Consider the following 19,451-nt stretch of genomic DNA (forward strand, 5'->3'; position numbering starts at 1 on the left):
GGTAACTGCTCTGTCCTTGAGCTACATCCACAATCCCAACGATTTTTTTTTTCCAGTTGGAAAAGTTTATTTCTAAGTTGGATTTATAGAGAATTTAAAGCTATGGACAAAAGACTATTGGTATTATGTTTAAGTATGGATATCATCTGTGTTTTGACCAGCTTTTATGACCATGTGAAGCTTTAGCATCTATTTCCCTGAAAGGAGGCCAAAATTTACACATTTTTCTCCCAGGTCCTTGGCCCTCCTTTGGTTGCTTCTTAATAGGCACTCACTGTAGCTATTGAGCTTGTTCATGAAGCTCTAAACCTGGGTTCCTCTTCTACATTTTCTAGTATTGTAGTAATAAACTGTACAAGCCTTGCTTCTGCTTCTGCCACAAGAGCTTCTGGTAAACAGGGAAAGAATCCCCAGGCTTAGCATCACTGACTCAGCTGCCATGTGCCCCCTCCCCCCGCCACTGGCTGAGCCTCCATCAAATGGCAAGATCCACATCTTGCTGTTGTCTATCATCCTATACTTATTAATTTAGAATGTTAATATAACAGAGCTTTCCCTTCAGCCTATTCATCAACTTACTCAGTTATTTATTTAGATCATTGTGGACTCATGGCATTTTAGTTGTTTTTAAACTGTTAACTCTCTTAAATTCCTTTTTATATGTTTGAATTTTAGAGTAAAGACACAAACCAGTAAAATAATGAAATGTAATATGTACAGAGAGAGTGATGTAATCATTCAAGTAGTCTAACTGTACTTAATGATACCCAAATCTATCTAGACTTAAAATTTTTTAAATAGTACATTTTATTGTATCTATTTTGCCACAATTGAAGAAAAGTCTCTTTTAGACAGTTAAAATATCAAGGAACTAAGAAACCAATAAGTAAGAAAAGTGTCCCAAATATCCATTTAGTGACATATATGTCTTTACATACTGTCCAGATTTATATAAATATTTTACCTTAGATATTTTTAAAAATTATTCAAATATTTTAATTTAACTTTAATTGTATTATATAATATATTGTTATAAATATTAAGTATGATGGCTTATTTTCTTATTTTAAATTTTTTATTTGAATTAGAAAGATTATTTTACATGTCAATCCCAGTTCCTTCTCCCTCCCCTCCTTCCCTGCCCTCCCCCAGCTAACACCCTACCTATCCCATACCCTTTCTGCTCCTCAGGGAGTCTTCAGAGTCTGTCATGTCCTTTGGGATAGGACCTAGGCCCACCCCCTTGTGTCTAAGCTCAGGGAGTATCCCTCCATGTAAGATGGGCTCCCAAAGTCCATTCCTATGCTATGGATAAGTACTGATCCACTACAAGGGGTCCCATAGATTTCCAAGGTCTCCTCACTGATACCCACATTCAGAGGGTCTGGATCAGTCCTATGCTGGTTTCCCAGCTATCACTCTGGGGACCAAGAGCTCTCCCTTGTTCAGGTCAGCTGTTTCTGTGGGTATCACTAGCCTGGTCTGGACCACTGTGCTCATCAGTCCCTCTTCTCTGCAATTGGATTTCAGTTCAGTTCAAGGTTTAGCTGTGGGTGTCTGCTTCTACTTCCACCAGCTGCTGGATGAAGGCTCTAGGATGGCATATAAGTTATTCATCAATCTCATTATCAGGGGAGGACATTAAAGGTACCCTCTCCTCTGTTGCTTAGATTGTTAGTTGGTATCATCTTTATGGTTCTCCAGACATTTCCCTAGTGCCTGATTTCTCTTTAAACCTATGATGTCTCCCTCTATTATGGTATCTCTTATCTTGCTCTCTTCTGTTCTTCCCCCAACTCAACCTCCCTGTCCCATCATGTCCTCCTCACCCCTCCTCTTCTCCCTTCTCATTCTCCTAGTTCCCTCTCTCTTCCCCCATGCTCCAAGTTTGCTCAGGAGATCTTGTCCCTTTTGCCCTCTCCAGGGGACCATGTATGTCTCTCTTAGGGTCCTCCTTGTTACTAGCTTCTCTGGCAGTGTGGATTGTAGGCTGGTAATCCTTTACTCTATGCCTAAAATTCACATATGAGTAAATACATCCATGTTTGTCATTTTGTGACTAGGTTACCTTGCTCAGAATGGTTTCTTCTAGTTCCATCCATCTGTCTTCGAATTTCAAGATTCCATATTTTTTTTCTGCTGAGTAGTACTGTATTGTGTAAATGTACTACGTTTTCTCTATCCATTCTTCAGTTGAGGAGCATCTAGGTTGTTTCCAGGTTCTGGCTATTACAAATAATGCTGCTATGAACATCATTAAACAGATGTCCTTGTTGTATGAATGTGCTTCTTTTGGGTATATGCCTAAGAGTAGAATTCCTGGATCTTGTGGTAGAATCATTCCCATTTTCCCAAGGGATCACCATACTGATTTCCAAAGTGGCTGTACAAGTTGGCACTCCCACCAGCAGTGGAGGAGTGTTCCCCTTTCTCCCATCCTCTCCAACATAAATTGTCTTTGGTGTTTTTGATTTTAGCCATTCTGACAGGTGTAAGATTGTATCTCAGAGTTGTTTTGATTTGCATTTCCCTGATGGCTAAGGATGTTGAACACTTTCTTATGTGACTTTCAGCCCTTTTAGATTCCTCTATTGAGAATTGTCTATTTAGTTCCATACCCCACTTTTTAATTGAATTATTTGGTGTATTGGGGACTAGCTTCTTGAGTTCTTTGTAAATTTTGGAGATCAGCCCTCTGTCAGGTGTGGGGTTTGTGAATATCATTTCCCAATCTGTGGGCTGTTGTTTTGTCTTGTTGACTGTGTCCTTTGCCTTACAGAAGCTTCTCAGTTCCTGGAGGTCCCATTTATTAATTGTGGATATCAGTGTCTGTGCTACTGGTGTAATATACAGGAAGCAGTCTCCTGTACCAATTAATTCAAGGGTATTTCCTACTTTTTCTTCTAATAAGTTCAGTGTGGCTGGATTTATGTTGAGGTCTTTCATCCATTTGGACTTAAGTTTTGTGCATGGCGATAGACATGGATCTATCTGCAGTCCTCTACATGCCAGCATCCAGTTATGCTAGCACCATTTGTTGAAGATGCTTTCTTTATTCCATTGTATAGCTTTAGCTTCTTTGTTAAAAATCAGTGATGGCTCATTTTCTACAGTGTACTACGAAGTTCATTTTTTAAATTATTTATTTTTATTTAAATTCTTTAATTACCGCTCTATTTACATATCCACCCCTCCCATTCCCTTGCCCTCCCATCCTCCCATGTTTCCCACCAACCCCCCAACTCATCCCCAACTCCTCCTCAGGGATAGTGAGGCCCTCCACCAGGGACCTTCGACGTCTAACGTATCATTTGTTGGAGGGGATAGGCCCTCCTTGCTGTATCTGGGCTGCAATAGTATCCCTCCATAGGGAATGAGCTCCCAAAGTCCTTTTGTGCTCTAGGGTTAAAAAATGGCTTCACTATTAGACGTCCCATAGACTGTCTTGGCCTCCTAGCCAACTGTTTCTGCAGCATAGTCTTGGCTCCTTTGCTCATCCCTCCTCCCTCTCCACAATTGGATTCCAGGAGTTTGGCTCAGTGATTAACTGTGGGTGCCTGTTTCTGCTTCGAACAGCTACTGGATGAAGGCTCTAGGAATGGTAACCAAGATAGACACAAATTTCATTATTGGTGAAGGGCATCAATGGCATTTTCTCCACCACTGCTTGGATTCTTAGTTGGGGTCATCTCTGTGGATCTCCTAACATTTCCCCTGTGCCAGACCTCTCTCCATACCTGTACTGTCTCCCTGTATCAAGGTAACTCCTTTCTTGACCTCCTTTATCCCTCCCCTGTCTCAGTACAAAGTTCATTTTACAGACTGCTAAAAGTAGTATGTGTATGATATGTGTGTGGGCATGTGTATCATGGTGTATCTATGCAAGTCAAAGGACAATGTCGTGGTGTATCAAATTTGGTTCTCCATCTTGTTAGCCAGTCAATATATATGGTGCCTTTGAAAAAACAAATATAAAAACAAACAAAGTCTAATTACTAATTTTCTTCTGTCTCCCCAGCATACACACACACACACACACACGTTTTGTTTTTGAGACAGGATCTCACTATATAGCTCTTGCTGTCCTGAAACTCATTGTTTAGACCAGTCTGGCCTCAGACTCACAGAGATTCTCCTGCCTCTGCCTCTAGAGTGCTGGGATTGAAGTTTTGCACCAGCCATCTCTCTCTCTCTCTCTCTCTCTCTCTCTCTCTCTCTCTCTCTCTCTCCCTCCCTCCCTCCCTCCCTCCTTCCCTCCCTCTCTCTCTCTTTCTTTCTTTCTTCCTTTCTTTTTTGTCTCTCTCTCTGCCTCTGTTTCTGTTTCTCTCTTTTTTATTTGTTTTTGTACAGAATCTTGCCATGTAGCCCAGAATGAACTAAAACTTGTGATTTTTTTGCCTTGATCTCCTTAGTGCTGACAATTCAGGACATATTGACCTTGCTAACCAAGCAGTGCTTAATGAATAGATGGAGTCTAGTTGAGTAACCAGAAAAGGCAATAAGAGTTTTAAAATTTTAAGCGTTGTTTTTTTTTATTCTGGGAAGAGAACCTATGTGTGGTAGACAAGTGCTCTACTACTGAATGACATCCCCAGCCCCAAAGCAATTTTATGTGATTAGTTGTAATGAAAAGCATCTTATTTGGGCTATTGGGTGTCAGGTGTCTATTGCTGTGTGACAACAAATCACAAACCTCAGAGTCATAAGCCAACCTTAGTGGTTTATTTCTGCTTCAGGATGGTTTTGTTGGTTTCTTTTGGGCTTACTCATTATTTTAGTTTGCTTTTCTCTTGCTGTGATAAAACACTGGCCAAAGGGAACTTGAGGGAGAAAATATTTTACAACTCCCAGGTCACAGAGATTCTGGGTCATTGAGGAAAGTCAGGACAGGGGTTCAAGCAGGAACCTAGAGACAGGGACTGAATCAGGGAACATGGAGGAATGTGGAGTACTGATTTCCTTATGTTTTGCTTCAGTGACTTGCTCAGCTGCTTTTCTTATGTCACCCAGATGCCTCTGACTAAGGATGACATTGCTCACAATGTTCTAGGCCCTCCTATATCAACTAGAAAGTAAGAAATAGCCCACAGGTTTGCTCATAAGACAATCCTATGGAGACGTTTTTCTCAATTGAGGTTCTCTTTTCCCAAATGACTAATTTGTGTCTAGGTAACAAACCAATATATCCATGTTGTTGCATTGGCACATTAACTGGAGCTAGAGAATCTAAGCTGGCCTCATTCATGCTTGGTGTTCCACTGGGGATGGGTGGATAGACAACTTTTCTGTCCATAGAATTTCTTTAGAAAGTCTTTTAAATTAGATTTATTTATTTTGTTTTATGTGTGAGTATTTTACCTGCATGTATAGTCACTATGTGTGTGATTGGTGCCTGCAGAGGTCAGAAGAGGACATCAGATAGATTCCTAAGAACTGCAGTTACAAATGGTTGTGAACTACCCTGTAGGTTCTATGAATTGAGCCATCATCTCTACTACAGCAGGTGCTTTTATCTCTTGTTCCAGCTCTCTAGCCCCTGTCTGTAGAATTTCTTCTTCTTCTTCCTCTTCTTCTTCTTCTTCTCCTCCTCCTCCTCCTCCTCCTCCTCCTCCTCCTCCTCCTCCTCCTCCTCCTCCTCATCTTCCTCCTCCTCCTCCTCCTCCATCTCCTTCTCCTCCTCCTCCTCTTCCTCCTCCTCCTCCTCCTCCATCTCCTCCTCCTCCTCCTCCACCTCTTCCTCCTCCTCCACCTCCTCCTCCTCCTCCACTTCCTCTTCCTCCTCCTCCTTCTTTTTGGTCTTTCTAAATAGGATTTCTCTGTATAGCCTTGGTTGTCCTGGAACTCGCTCTGTTAACCAAGCTGGCCTCAACTCACAGAGATCTGCCTGTCTCTGCCTCCCAAGTGCTGGGACTAAAGGTGTGCACCGCCGACACCAGCAGAATTTCTTATTGTATAGTTGTTTAACACAGGTTTCTCAGTGGCAACCGGGTCCTAAACTAATGGAGGCAGAAGATGTAAGGTGCTCTGAGACCAAATTTGGAGCTGACTCCTCACGTATGGTATGCCTTATTTATGAGGCCAGATTAGGGGTTTCTTTTCTTTCTTTCTTTCTTTTTTTTTTTTTATTTTCGAGACAGGGTTTCTCTGTGAAGCTTTGGAGCCTATCCTGGCACTCACTATGGAGAACAGGCTGGCCTCAAACTCACAGAGATCTTCCTGCCTCTGCCTCCCGACTGATGGAATTAAAGGTGTGCACCATCAACGCCCGGACAGATTAGGGGTTTAAAATGGACACTGTCTTTTGATGAGAAATTACAGCAAAATCACAATGCAAAGGAGGTATAGACACAGGCAAAATTCATTGGGAATCATTATAAGGATCTTCAGTGACAGGAACACAAGCAAAAGGATAGGAATTAACATTAGTACATTCTCAGTGACTACTCAAAGAATTGCTAGAGACTTAAATGGAGAAAGGACCCAGAAAGGAAAGAGCAGGTATGACAGTGTAGCTTAGTGATGGAGCATGTCCTTAGCCTGTGTGATGCTTTGGGTTCAATATCCACACACCCCCAAAGAAAAGAAGAAATAACAAAAGCTTAAAGTGTTGTATAGATTAGGAATGCTGATGTTTTGCAACAATAATTTTTGAGAGAGCATTTTCAGTAATTCAGAAAAGATTACAGAATATTAAAGAACACATGGTTTTAAAGGATAATCTGTTTTGTTTTGAGAAATTTTATTTGGAAAACAAATGGTTGTTACATGGCACTGGAGATTAAAGAGAATATATTTTAGGCTTTTAGAGTACATATTCCAAGGTAAAATCTGTAAAAATTGAAGGATTGAAAAGGTGGAAATGGAGGTAAGTAAAGAGAGCAGAATCATGGAAAGAGGTGGGGAGGATGTGGTAAAGAGCACAGCTGGAGAAACCAGTTAGTTCATCTTGAAGGAGCTGGACAGCCTGAAACTCGAGAGAAAGTTGAGTGGTTTATACAAGTGGGAGGAAGAAAAATAGTCATGGTGTCCATGAAACTGGAAATAAAATCATTTGAATTTCATGAAGAAAAGTACTTTCCTACTTACTGGGATTACTATTTAAACCAATTTCTAGGTTATAAAGCAAGTTTTTATGAGCCAAACACAGTATATATAACCATAGATAATTTGACCTTTGATTTACATATTTTTTATGGTGGGTGATAAGAATCAGAGAACATGCCAGAGCACTCAAAACTCATCAAAGGGCACAGAGCTAGCCAATGGGCCCTAAAGTATGACTTTAAGTGGTTATGGCTTTGTCTAATGGTATTTCTTAATTTCTCAGGTAATGGTTAGTTTTCTTTTACTGAGTATAGGATTTCTCACTCCAGATCCCTATGTCCCAAGACTGTAGTGGATAACAAAGGATACCATTTGTGTTGGCTCTAATGATATGTCTAATGTATGTGGCACATGCTCAATGACTCGTGAAATCATTTCATTAGTAGTAGTAAAAGCTAGCTGTTACCTTCTTAGACTCTGTCATTTTGTCCCATTAATTAGATGAATTGCCCCATGTATTGTGGAATTACAGCAGTGAGACAGGGGTAAGCCACTCTAGCAACATAGCCTTCACTGTGATACAGAAAATTTTCTACAAAAAAGTTTGCTCCTTTATTCTCAAATTTCTGCCATAAAATAATTTAAATGTTTGACTGTAGAAAATTGTGGTTGGGAAATTTTGTGGGTACATCTTATTTTAAAAAGTTAATGTTAGAGCTTTTCTTTACAAGCAATGGCTTTTAAACTTGCATATTTCTATGAAACCTGCTTTAACTAAAAAAAAAAAAAAAACTCATCAGCTCTGACATTGGTCCCCAGATTTTCAAATATTTATGACCTACCCTAGCATAATATATACATGGAATATAATTTGAGTAACAGTGCTATGCTAGAGTAAGACACTTTATAAAAGCAAAAACCCCATGGTTCCTTTTACTTAGAATGAAGCCTTTCCAAGATTCATTTTCTCCAAATATACAAAGATGAAACAGTTCTAATAAAAAAGTACATTTTGAACACACCATACCTTTAGGAAATCAGGCCTGTGGTCAAAGTATGTTTTATAGTTTTAAGAATCACTTGATGTGGTCTGAATCAGCAATGGACACAGATGCCACTCCCCTGCCCTGACTTTTGAGACTGAGGGGGCTACAAGCAATCAGGTACCATTGTACCAAGTACTGCCCCTAGGTCTCTAGGCCCTGGCACAGGAGAGAGGAAAGTCAACAGCTCTGTACCTTTCCGTATGGCTATGGCGTGCAATATTTAACCAAATGTCACCTGTGACACAACCAAGAGCCCTGGTACAGAGTAGGGGGGGGATAGAAGAGATGAAGAAGCAGAATGGTTTGTGGGCTTGTCAGAGAGGTAGATCAGGAGAGGTGAGGATGTTGGAGAATGGGCTAACATGAATGACCAGCTGGCTACCTGATTCCAGGGAGATGTATGGGCCAGCATTATGATCAAGAGATGGGTCTTGATCCAAGGCCCTGGAGCAACCTAGGGAGCGTGAGTTAATGTCTTTGGCTCCTGTTGTCACTAAGGGCCCTGCAAGGGCCTGTGGTGGGGTCACATGGGTGTCCAAGGGCCAGGCTGCCATGGAAGGGTGGAGCATGCCAATATCCATGCCTGAGGTCTGAGCTGCAACCTGTGACCGTGTTGGGTATCCAAGGGCTGTGCTGATGCCAGTACCAGGTTGATTTGGGTATCCAGGGCTATCAATTAGGGTCATGGTATCTTCTGGACCAGGGCTACAGAGGAGAGCCTTGTATGGGTCTATGGCCCTGCCACATTCAGGGTCTTTGTTGATAGTTGTAGCTTCTGAGACCACCAAAGATTGTACCAATGCTGGGAGTTTAGGCTGCCACCTGGAGCCATGTTAGTATCTGAGGGCAATGCTGCTGCAGGGGCATGCCAGTCCAGATGCCCTGGGCTGCCACTTGGGACCATGGTTATATCAGGGCCAGGTTGCTGCCTAGCACCATAACTGGGTCCGTGGTCCTACCACAGCCAGGGTCAGTATTGATATCCATGGCCCATGTTGCCACCAAAGGCCACATAGATGCCAGGGCATGGGCCACACCTGTGACAATAAGGGTCTGTAAGGCTATTCTGCCACTGGGACATCCTGATCAAGGTGACCTGCACTGTCACCCAGGGCCATGGTGTCATCTGGGCCAGGACTGCTTCAGAGGGCCATGTCTGGGAGGCCCTACAGCAGCCAGGGTCTGAGTTGATGCCCAGGACTTCTGATGCCACCAAGGGCCATGTAGAGGACTAGGGTCTGGTAGGCCCCTTCAGACAATGTCAATGTATAAGAACAGTGCCACACCCAGTGCCATGGTGAACTGTGTGGTCAGTGCTGGCACCTGGAATCATGATGACATCCTGGTATAGGATGATGCCTAGAGCTGTGGCCCTGTGAAGGCTGGGGTCTGTAGTGGTATCCATGGCTCCATTTGCTACCAAGGGCTTTGTAGATGTCCAGGGTCTGGCCAGCCACCTGGGACCAGGTTGATGCCTAGAGAATATGCTTCTGCCTGGGCTGTGCTGATCTGAGGCTCCTGTTCTGCCACTGGGGCTGTGGTGGCATCTGGGCCCTAGCTAATGCTGAGGGCCATGTCTGGTCCCATGGTCCTGCTGCAGATGGGGTCTGTGGTGATGTCCATGGCTTATGTTAACATGGAGGTCATTGGAACCATGCTTTGCTGAGCCATGCTCTTCACTGTCCCTGGGATGACTGGTCCTTCCTCTAGCTGGATATTGCAGCACATGAGCTGGCCCCACCCCTCAGGGGAGAACTCACCTTGTACTTGCACTTGAAAAAGATGCCCCCCTCTCGCCATAGGTGCATACTTACCTGGGAAGCATACTAGAGCTAACCCTGTGGTTGAGGACACACGTGAGCCAACCATGAGGGCTTAAGACCAGGGGAGCTGACCCCACCCACATTGTCTGCCCATATGGTGGCATGGGTGAGGGAAAGATGCCTTCCCCCCTCTACTCCTTGATACCTATAACAGGTGAGAGAGCTGACCCAGGGTAATGAGAGTGAGAGAAGTAGCCTTGCCCTACACCAACTACAGCACACAGAAGAGGTGGGCCCTGCACCCCACCTGGGCAGCACACTAGAGCTGGCCCTCTGTCAGGTCACAGTTGAGCCAGTCCTGAGGGTGTGAAAGCAGGAGACCTGATCCCACCCCTCCTCATATGCCCCCTACAGCAATCAGGAGAGAAGGCTCTGCACCTTGCTGGGACAATACAGTAGAACTGGCCCTGACTATATGAGTGAGGGGAACCTTAATCTGGGGGCCTGAGAGCAGGAGAACTGGTCCCAGCTTCTTGCCATAGGCTTCTTTGGGTGAGCTAGCTGAGGCAGTGCTGGGGAGCTCATCTGTATAGTGACAATAAAGGAAAGCTAGCAAGTTGACCAACACAGCTACCACCCAGGCCTAGAACATGGGCTATGAGTTGGCCCACCCCAACAGCTACTGAACCTATGAATTGGTGGAGCACATGAAGGGAAGCATCCTATAGATCCAAAACAGCAAGGTCTCCATGACATATGACAACAGGATATCCAAGAGGAGCCTAGTGAGAGCCCATTATTGGTGGTATAACAAAAACTAGACAGAGGCCTCAAGCCAGACCAATGACTCCTGTAATAAACACTTGCAAGAAAAGATGGATAAACTAAAGGGTAAACTATATGTCTCAGTGGACTGTACTAGAGCTTCCACAAGATTCTTCTTTTTGTTGTTGTTGTTTTTATTTTGTTTGTTTTTATTATTTATTTGTTTCTTTGGTTTTTGGTTTTTCTTTTGAACTTGGTTTTGTTGTGGGGGGGGAGCTGTTGCAAGAGCAGAGTTCAGATTCGAGGGACCAGGGAGATAAGTAGGATCAAAATGTATGATGTGAAATCCACAAAGAATCAATAAAAGGGGGGACTACATATTTCTCACCAAAAGCAGGGAGGCCAGGAGACAATGGCAATACTTTTGAAGTATAAAAATAAAAGACTATTCACTTAGAAAAAGAAAAAAGTGATCATTTGATGTATAGGCATTGTTCAATTTAGTATTCCTAAATTTTGACAGTCCTTCCCCCTCCCTTCTTCAGTTATGAGAAATGAAAGATGGTTATTGTCGACTTCTTGAAAAATGGCACTGTAAGGTGGTGGACTGAATACACCTAAAGTTACTGTACTTAAATGGTTTTCCTGGTCTTTGTATGAACGAAGTTGGACTTAAAAATTCAAAAGGAAATAAATATATAAAAAGGGGGACAGGATTCCTGTGGATCTTCATCTTTCACCCCATCCTCTGTCTGCATAGTAGTCTTTATGATCCAACCCTTAAGTTTTTGTTAGTTACAAGTATATTTCTCAGAATCTATGTTTGAATGTCATGCTTACTTTGTGACCATTTTATGTTTATAAATTTAAATTTTCCTCTTCTCAGAAATTTGCCTCCTAAATAGACGAAGGGCAGTTTTTCATTTTCTTATTCAAATCTTTGGTTTACTGCTTTTATTGTTCTTTTTCCTGTATAAAGGGCTAACACTCTGTTGTACAAAGTGGTCTGATTGAGCCTTTGGACATCACTGTTAATTCTAGTATCTATAGCATTCAGAAAGAACTTTAAAAAGAAGCACAGGGAAAGGGCACATTTGCTAGGATGTGCTAGCAGTGTTAGAACGCACACCTATCTTTTTGTTTTGTTTTGTTTTGTTTGCTTGTTTGTGTAATTTTTGAAATAAGAACTCAGGTGGCTCAGATTTTACATTTGCTATGTATCCAAGGCTGGCCTTGAACTTCTGATCATTCTGCTTCTATTTCCCAGCTGCATATATCATAAAACACTGAAAGTTTTCTAAAGGGTATAATTGACCACTGTATGTATGGTACTGGGGATTAAACCCAGAACCTCATGCACTCTAGGCAAAATCGCCTTTCATGAGCTATATCAACTCTAGCCTTTCTACTATTTTGAGACAGTCTCACTCAGTTGCCCAGGTTGGCCTCAGACTCATAATCCTCCTGCCTCACCTGTTGAACAGCTTAGATTGTAGGCATGTGGCACCACTCCCAGCTGAGCAAAGAAATAGATGATAAAAGTTAGATAGAGAGAAAACCATGCCCAGTATGTAGAAGGCACCTAAAGGTCAGTTATATATTAATGAGGATGTCCTTCCAGAATAGGTATTTGTATATGAAGAAGAGATGGAGTCTGCAAGAAAAATTATCCCCTGAAAGCCAAAGAGGTTTCATCTCTTAATCTTTTTGTTGAGGGACATTTGAAGAAATGGGCTGTTGGGTGTAGATTGTGACTCCCATGATACTTTTACATCAAAATCATCTCATAAGTTCAAGTTCTCAGGGAAACTGTTGGGCCTTTACATTTCCTTTCTCTGGGCTTTTACATTTCTATTCTCAAACACTTTAAGGCAGTTTGGTACCAGCTTTTGTTTTATTGGGGTTTTGGGGGGGTGGCAGGGTTCAAACCACTATATAACATTGTTCTTCAGAAACCAGACAACAAAAGGTTGCCTAATATTGTAGTCTGTCTATGAACACTTGCATTACTCCTTCTAATTATATCTCTGTAGAGTTTTTCCCTAGAATTTCAAGACTTTGGAATATAATTTGCTTCTCATTTGACAAACAGTATTCCATATTCACTCCAAGAAAACTGAATAAGCTTTTCATACTGTCTGTGATTAGCTTCTGTTATTTCATTTCCATTAGTGTGCACTGGTGACTTACAATTAATCATGTCATAGTCCCTTTGTGTTACTCTAATGTCTGTGATTCCACCTTATTAAAAGTCAGTACTTGCTCTGTTGCTTTGGGCTACAGGTCCTTCCTATTACTTTATCAACTAAAATTTCCTCTTTTCATTTTCATAGAGTTTTCCATTAAGGGGATGGCACAATTTCTGCATTACATCCTATGGATCCGAATTGTAAAAGGTCTGAGAGTTTTACAAGATACCAAATTACCTTGACATAATTGATGCTCACAATTTATTGCAACTGCTCATTTTTCATTTGTCATTTGGCAGTTTTATTTGAGGACTAAGATAGATGCCAAAATTCTCAGCTATAATTAAAAAGATGTAAATACCCTCTCACATTTTCTCTAGCTTCCTATCCTTGATTATTTTTGGGAGATTATCATGATATTGCATCATGTTTTTCTATCATTGAGTTGGTCTTTTGAGCTCAAATATTTGTCACTCACTTTGGTACTGTTAGTATGGCCTAACACCATAATACTAAGGGTGTCTAATATATATATATATATATATATATATATATATATATATATATATATATATATATATATTCATTCTTCTTGAAACTCTATCTTAAATCCTTCTAGTCTCATCACTGTATCATAGGCATATATGTCAGTACTGCATATAACCCATTATATATAGGCAATTGTAACAGTACTAATTCTGTTTTCCAGATATTGTCCAAAAATGATCTTACCCTTAGGGCATTATGAATCTAACATCTGAATTACATTTGTGTTATTTTGCATGGTATCACTTTCCACTGCTTTCCTACTCTTACATTAGTTATTACAGTACTTCAGGTCCCATTTTGGAGCTACAATACAAATGCTATTATTTTGCACTATTTACAGATGAAAAAAGTAAAGCAAAATAGAGTAACTTGCCTGAGACTATCCAGTTAGTAAGTAAGAAGGCAGGGTTCTAAACCTTAGCTCGCCATCTCTACAATCTCTTTGCCTTGCTGTCTCTTTAAATTTCTCTCATATGAGAGTTACAGGAAATATATAGTATTTTTATCACAGTGAGAAAGTAAATTTCAGGTTTTTCTTGAAATAGAAGCTGTAATTCGATTATGTGAGAGAACATTCCAGAATGTAGCACAAAATGAACAAAGATTCAGAGATAGGCTTGATGACTATTTTTAGGGAATAATGAAAACGTTGGATTTACTCTATGGAAATAATAAATAGCCAATTATCTTGATATTAAAGGTCTATCCATTAGAACTCTACTAAAAAATACTGAGTTTTTAAAATATATAGATTTTTAGATGATTTAGATTTTTTTTAAAAAAAAATAGTGCTAATTGGGGATTAAGATACAACTTAGTAGTTAAGAAGACCAGGTTTTATTCCTAGCACCCTCATGGAGGCTCACACCTGTCTGTAATTCCAATCCCAGGGGATCTAAACTCTTTTGGCCTCAGCAGGCACCAGGAACACATGTGGTGCACAGACATACATGCAAACAAAACACCCATACATATAAAATAATAAAATAATTTCATAAAAGGATATGTCCTAAAAAGTAAATAAAATACTGCTAATTATATATAATTTGTTGAGAACACTGATTCATTTTAGTCGGAAAACTTTATTAGTAAGAAAATATCAAAATTTCAGTATTTATTGTAGGTCTTCTTCACCTTCATTTTTCTTGAGACATTTCTGTTTAGTCCAGCATTATTGGTTTAGTTTAACATTTAAGGAAATTTGGTACAGCAAGAAGTGTTGGGTGCATGTTCAACTTCTGTCAAATTCCAGAAGAGAGATGCTATTTTATTTTGTTTTGGTCAGTTTTGGTCCAGCAGAGGTCTTGCCATGACAGGTTTGCAAACTACTAAATGTGGCTTGATTATATTCAAAAAGACTACCCACAAACCCAAAGTGTGTTCATGCATGAGTGTGTGTGAGTGTGTGTTTACTGTGGCTTGCATCCAGGGCCTTAAACATGCTAGGAAAATGTTCCACTAGTTAAAATCCTCAGGCCAAAAATAAGAATCCTGATTCTGAGGTAAAGCTGATTCCTTTCCCTAATCTTGGGACTAGAGATATTTGATCTCTCAATTAGGCTTTATAGTTTGCTACCCACGCTTGAAATATTCAAAATAAAACAAATTATCCACTAGTATATTCATTATGTCTGCAGATTCAAAAGAAATGGGAAGAAATGAACTGATATCAAAGCTTAGGAATTGAGAAAGCATGGGGGGTTGGCCAAAAGGGGATTTTGTGTGGAATCTTTTTTTTTTTCTTTTCTGGATATGCATTTTGAAACCTATTTCTCTTTCTAGAATACAGAATTAAACACCTTTATAACTTTCTATGTAAGACTCTGGATTTGCTGCTGTCTTATCTTTTTCTGAAATGATCAATAATGTTAAGATTACTTTCCCAAGTTGAATTTTTATTATTTCATTTCTATTTTATATAGTGTTTTAACTATTCACAAATAAAGTTTTTTCTTTCATCCAGTTTATCCCTATTTGGGAATGAAAGAAGCTGGTCTGTAGAATATACATAACATTTTTTTTTCCTACAGTTGATTTAAACAGCGTCTTTTGTACAAGCTTACAAAGTCCTCTGTTGATATACTGTTAAAAATACTTTCCCTTTGCTAAAATAAGTAGAAATACTACCAAAGACTCCTAAACAAGTGTTTGCATTAGAAGGCTAAAACTAGGGCTTTCTAAATCATTTCCACCACCCCCACAAAAAAAAAAAACCTATTTGAAATATACCTAAGAAAATGCTTAGGTTCTAATATTTTAATTTAGAAATGATATTTGACTTGGGATTGGTTTCTCATCAGGGTGAACTAGTACTTCCATCTCTGGGCTTATTGTTCACTTCCCTTACAGTTGAGTTTCTATTCTCCATTTCCTTGTTGGAACATTAAACTTCTGATTCCAGCTATGACACAGTTTTATATGACCTTGTATAGCTTACTGGACTTAGTCACCTGAGACTTAGGCCTTTGCTGCTCACAGGAGAGTGATTTATTATTTAACATGTTGTCATTTCCATCATGTACTCCAAGAGCCATGCAGATAAGCCTGCTTTCAGAAGCATGTGGGCACACACATATACACAGAGAGGTGGGGATGGGTTTAGGGTAAAGAAGTAAGCAATGAAGAGTACTGGAGTGCAAATTGAGAATGTCAGCTTTACAGTTAAATTATACATGTGTTTAGTACTCTGCTATATACATTTCCCAATTTAAACAAACTGAGTAGTGTAGGAAGTCAAAACTAGACTTAATTTTATCTGGCCTTACAAATTTGTTACAAATGTTTATTAACAAAAATGAGGGTTTGATAATGGCTCCTTTCTTCCCTTTTCAGAGTATATATGTAACTGTTCTGAGATTGGAAGCTTGAATGTGAAGCTCTGCAACCAGACGTCAGGGCAGTGTGAGTGTCATCCAGGTTATCAGGGTCTTCACTGTGAAACCTGCAAAGAGGGCTTTTACCTGAATCACACTGTTGGTCTCTGCCTGCCATGTAACTGCAGTCCACATGGATCTCTTAGCATCCTCTGCAACAGGTAAGCAGCAGAGGGTAGAGGTGAAGTCCATTGTATTTTAGTAAGGAAAAAATATACTGGGGAACTAAGAGGAGTCAGAGGAAGAGAGTAGGGGATGGTGATGGCTAAGATTACGTGTGTGTGTGTGTATGTATGTATGTATGTATATATGTGTGTATATACACAGAAACTCCTCACTTGTTTTATTGTAGTATAGGTGACTGAACCCAGGATCTTGTCATGTTAGACAGGCACTCTACCACAAATTTAAATCCTCAGGCCAATACACCTACCATTTTAAAAGACAGGATGCTAACAAGCTGATAATTTGCTGACTATCTTGATAACTTGATTAAAATATATGTATTTTCTGAACCTCAGTGTTTTAGTTTATAAAATATGATCAATATATTTAACATGATGGGTGTCTATGAGAATTAAATTTTTGCATGGTATGTATATATTTACATTGTGAGCAGAATATAGGTTCATCTCAATAATTCTATAACTCTAGGAATTGAATCTGATTTGTTTGTTTTGGTTTTATTTTAAAGTGATAAATAGAATTGCTGCCCCACAAAAGAGAAGAATTAAGACAGCCAGGGTTGAATATGAGAAGAAAAATAGGAATTCTTCGTTAGTAAGTTACAGGAGAAATTATTCATTATAAAAAAAAATCTGCTTTTGGCTATTGTCATAATCCCAAATATGGCATTGAAAACTAGTATTCTATATTTTAGAAAATGATTTTCTAAAATTAATTGAATATATGCTAAACAGTTACCTGTACCCTGCACAGTTATTCATTTAATCTTTGTATCAAAAATATGAAGTAGACACTAGCATTGCAATTCTTACTACATTGCAGCTTTGAAAATTTGTCAGGATAGTAGTTAGTAAAAATAAAGAGTTGTTGCTAGAATTCCTGCATTCTAGAGTTGAGTACATACTCCTGCCTCCTGTGATGATACATCCTTTCTAAGAACCTAGAGGATGAGTGTTGTATTTTTGAGCTCTGATGCTTAACTACTAGTGCTCAGAGTACTTGAATTGTTAAGGAATTTCTTCCAATTGTTTTCTGGTATTCAGATCCTGACACTGGTAATTCATACTAAATCATAGCTAATCCCAGTATGGGTATAGAAGATTTAGGAGGTAAAAATCATCCCTGTGAATAAGTTTCTTATGTGATGCTTATGTTGCTTTCTCATTGCATTAACACCTTGAAATAAAATACACTTTTGTTTTTATGAGGAAACATATAATCTGCAAAACTAAGGACATAGATTACTAAATAGAAAGTAACACAAAAGAGTATCTGAATGCAAGCACATTTTATAGCAGAGCATTTTAGCTACCAAATAAACTGATTTGGGGGGGGGGTTCTGATTTTGGGAAGTAGAGAGATAAGACCTTATTGCAAGGAGGTGACCCAGAATTCTAGAGAATTTCCTAAAATGGTGCAAGATGAGATATCTCATCTCATAATTCCTGCCAAAATCTTCTTTTGTCTTGACCTCTCTGTTCTCATTAACAATAAATAGAAGTAGAGTTCTGACATGACTCTCTCACACATTGAAGGTCTATGGAACAAATAACTGACTTTTTAAAAATTTATTTTCCCATTCTTTCTGTCCATATGTTTCAGTGGGAGTTGCTCCAGTGAGGGTAGATTTTGGCTCTAGGAGCCAGATGTGGGTTGAGCAATGTCTTTGTATGCAAACACAAAGTCCTCTATTTAGAAAAGGTCACTCCCTCATGTCAGCATTGGTGTTCTAGTCTGTTTAATTGGAAAAAGTCGGTCTGTAACATCTGAACTTTTTTATTTTTGATTTTGGATCACATCCCTAGTGTTTTCCTGATTCACATTCTGATCTATGATAAAGAAGAGATAATATTTTATCCAAAAAGCAGTCTGCTAGTAAAGTCCTGAATATTTTCATATATACCTCTTAAGAAACTGTCAGATCCACAGCTGAACACTAAGCTGAACTATGGAATCCAGTTGCAGAGAGGGAGGAGTGATAAGCAAAGGGGTCAAGACCAGGCTAGAGAAACCCACAGAAACAGCTGACCTGAACAAGGGGGAGCTCATGGACCCCAGACTGATAGCTGAGAGTCCAACATAGGACTGTATCAGACACCCTGAACAAGGATGTCAGTTTGGAGGTCTGTTTAATCTATGGGGCCTCTGGTAGTGGATCAGTATTTATCCCTAGTACATGAATGGACTTTGGGAGCCCACTCCACGTAGAGGGATACTCTCTTAACCTAGACACACAGGGGAGGGTCTAGGCCCTGCTCCAAATGATATGACAGACTTTGAAGAAACCCCATGGAGGGCCTCACTCTCCCTAGGGAACAGAAAGATGTTGGGATGGGGGTCAGTAGTGGGCACAGGAGAAGGGGAGGGAGAGGAAACTGGGATTAACATGTAAAACAAGCTTGCTTCTAATTTAAATTTAAAAATTCAGAAAAAAATGTCAGATATGACTGTATGTAAATAATTAAATGTATCTACTATTTTAAAATATGCATAATAGATTAGGATACATTATTTAGTATTTTAGATGTTCTTAATAAGGTAAGTTCTATCATGATCTAATATTCTCCTTAAAATCCGTTTGTTTGCTGTTATATAATGTATCTTGAAATACTTATTCCTTTGCTTTTTCAATTATTGAAAGATGCTCCAGGTTAGAAGACAAATTTTAATCATGTCATAAACAAAGGCCAAAATTAGTTTCAAATAGAAAGATGCCAGAACCGCTCCAAGGCTTATGTTCATATAAAGCACAAACAATCATTTTTTGTATGTAGTATTTGGGAGTAACTGCTGGCATAAAACCACTACTTTATTATGCAGGTCTAGAAGATTTTAACAATGTAGAAAGCTTTATCATTTTATCCACTCATTGTTTCATATAATATAGACATTGCATTTGCCAGCCATGTCAAAAGACATTACCCCTGTTCTCAAGAAGCTCACAGATTACTAGAAGGGTAGTTATGAAAACCAAATGTTAGAGCTTGCAGAATATGCCAGTTAATTCAGGAAGGTCTTCAGAGAGGAATTCACAAT

At 39.6% G+C, this 19,451-nt stretch overlaps 1 protein-coding gene across 1 annotated transcript in view; it reads left to right on the forward strand.

Annotated features, from left to right (window-relative positions):
• Megf9 (multiple EGF like domains 9) overlaps window positions 1–19,451 on the forward strand; it is a 108,818-nt gene that overhangs the window by 42,533 nt on the left and 46,834 nt on the right. Inside the window, exon 2 of the mRNA XM_027400254.2 lies at window positions 16,189–16,390. Within this exon, the coding sequence (XP_027256055.1) occupies window positions 16,189–16,390 (202 nt within the window). The remainder of the gene's footprint in view (window positions 1–16,188; window positions 16,391–19,451) is intronic.

The sequence above is a fragment of the Cricetulus griseus genome, chromosome 2, assembly GCF_003668045.3.
Source record: "Cricetulus griseus strain 17A/GY chromosome 2, alternate assembly CriGri-PICRH-1.0, whole genome shotgun sequence".
NCBI classification, from domain to species: Eukaryota; Metazoa; Chordata; class Mammalia; order Rodentia; family Cricetidae; genus Cricetulus; species Cricetulus griseus.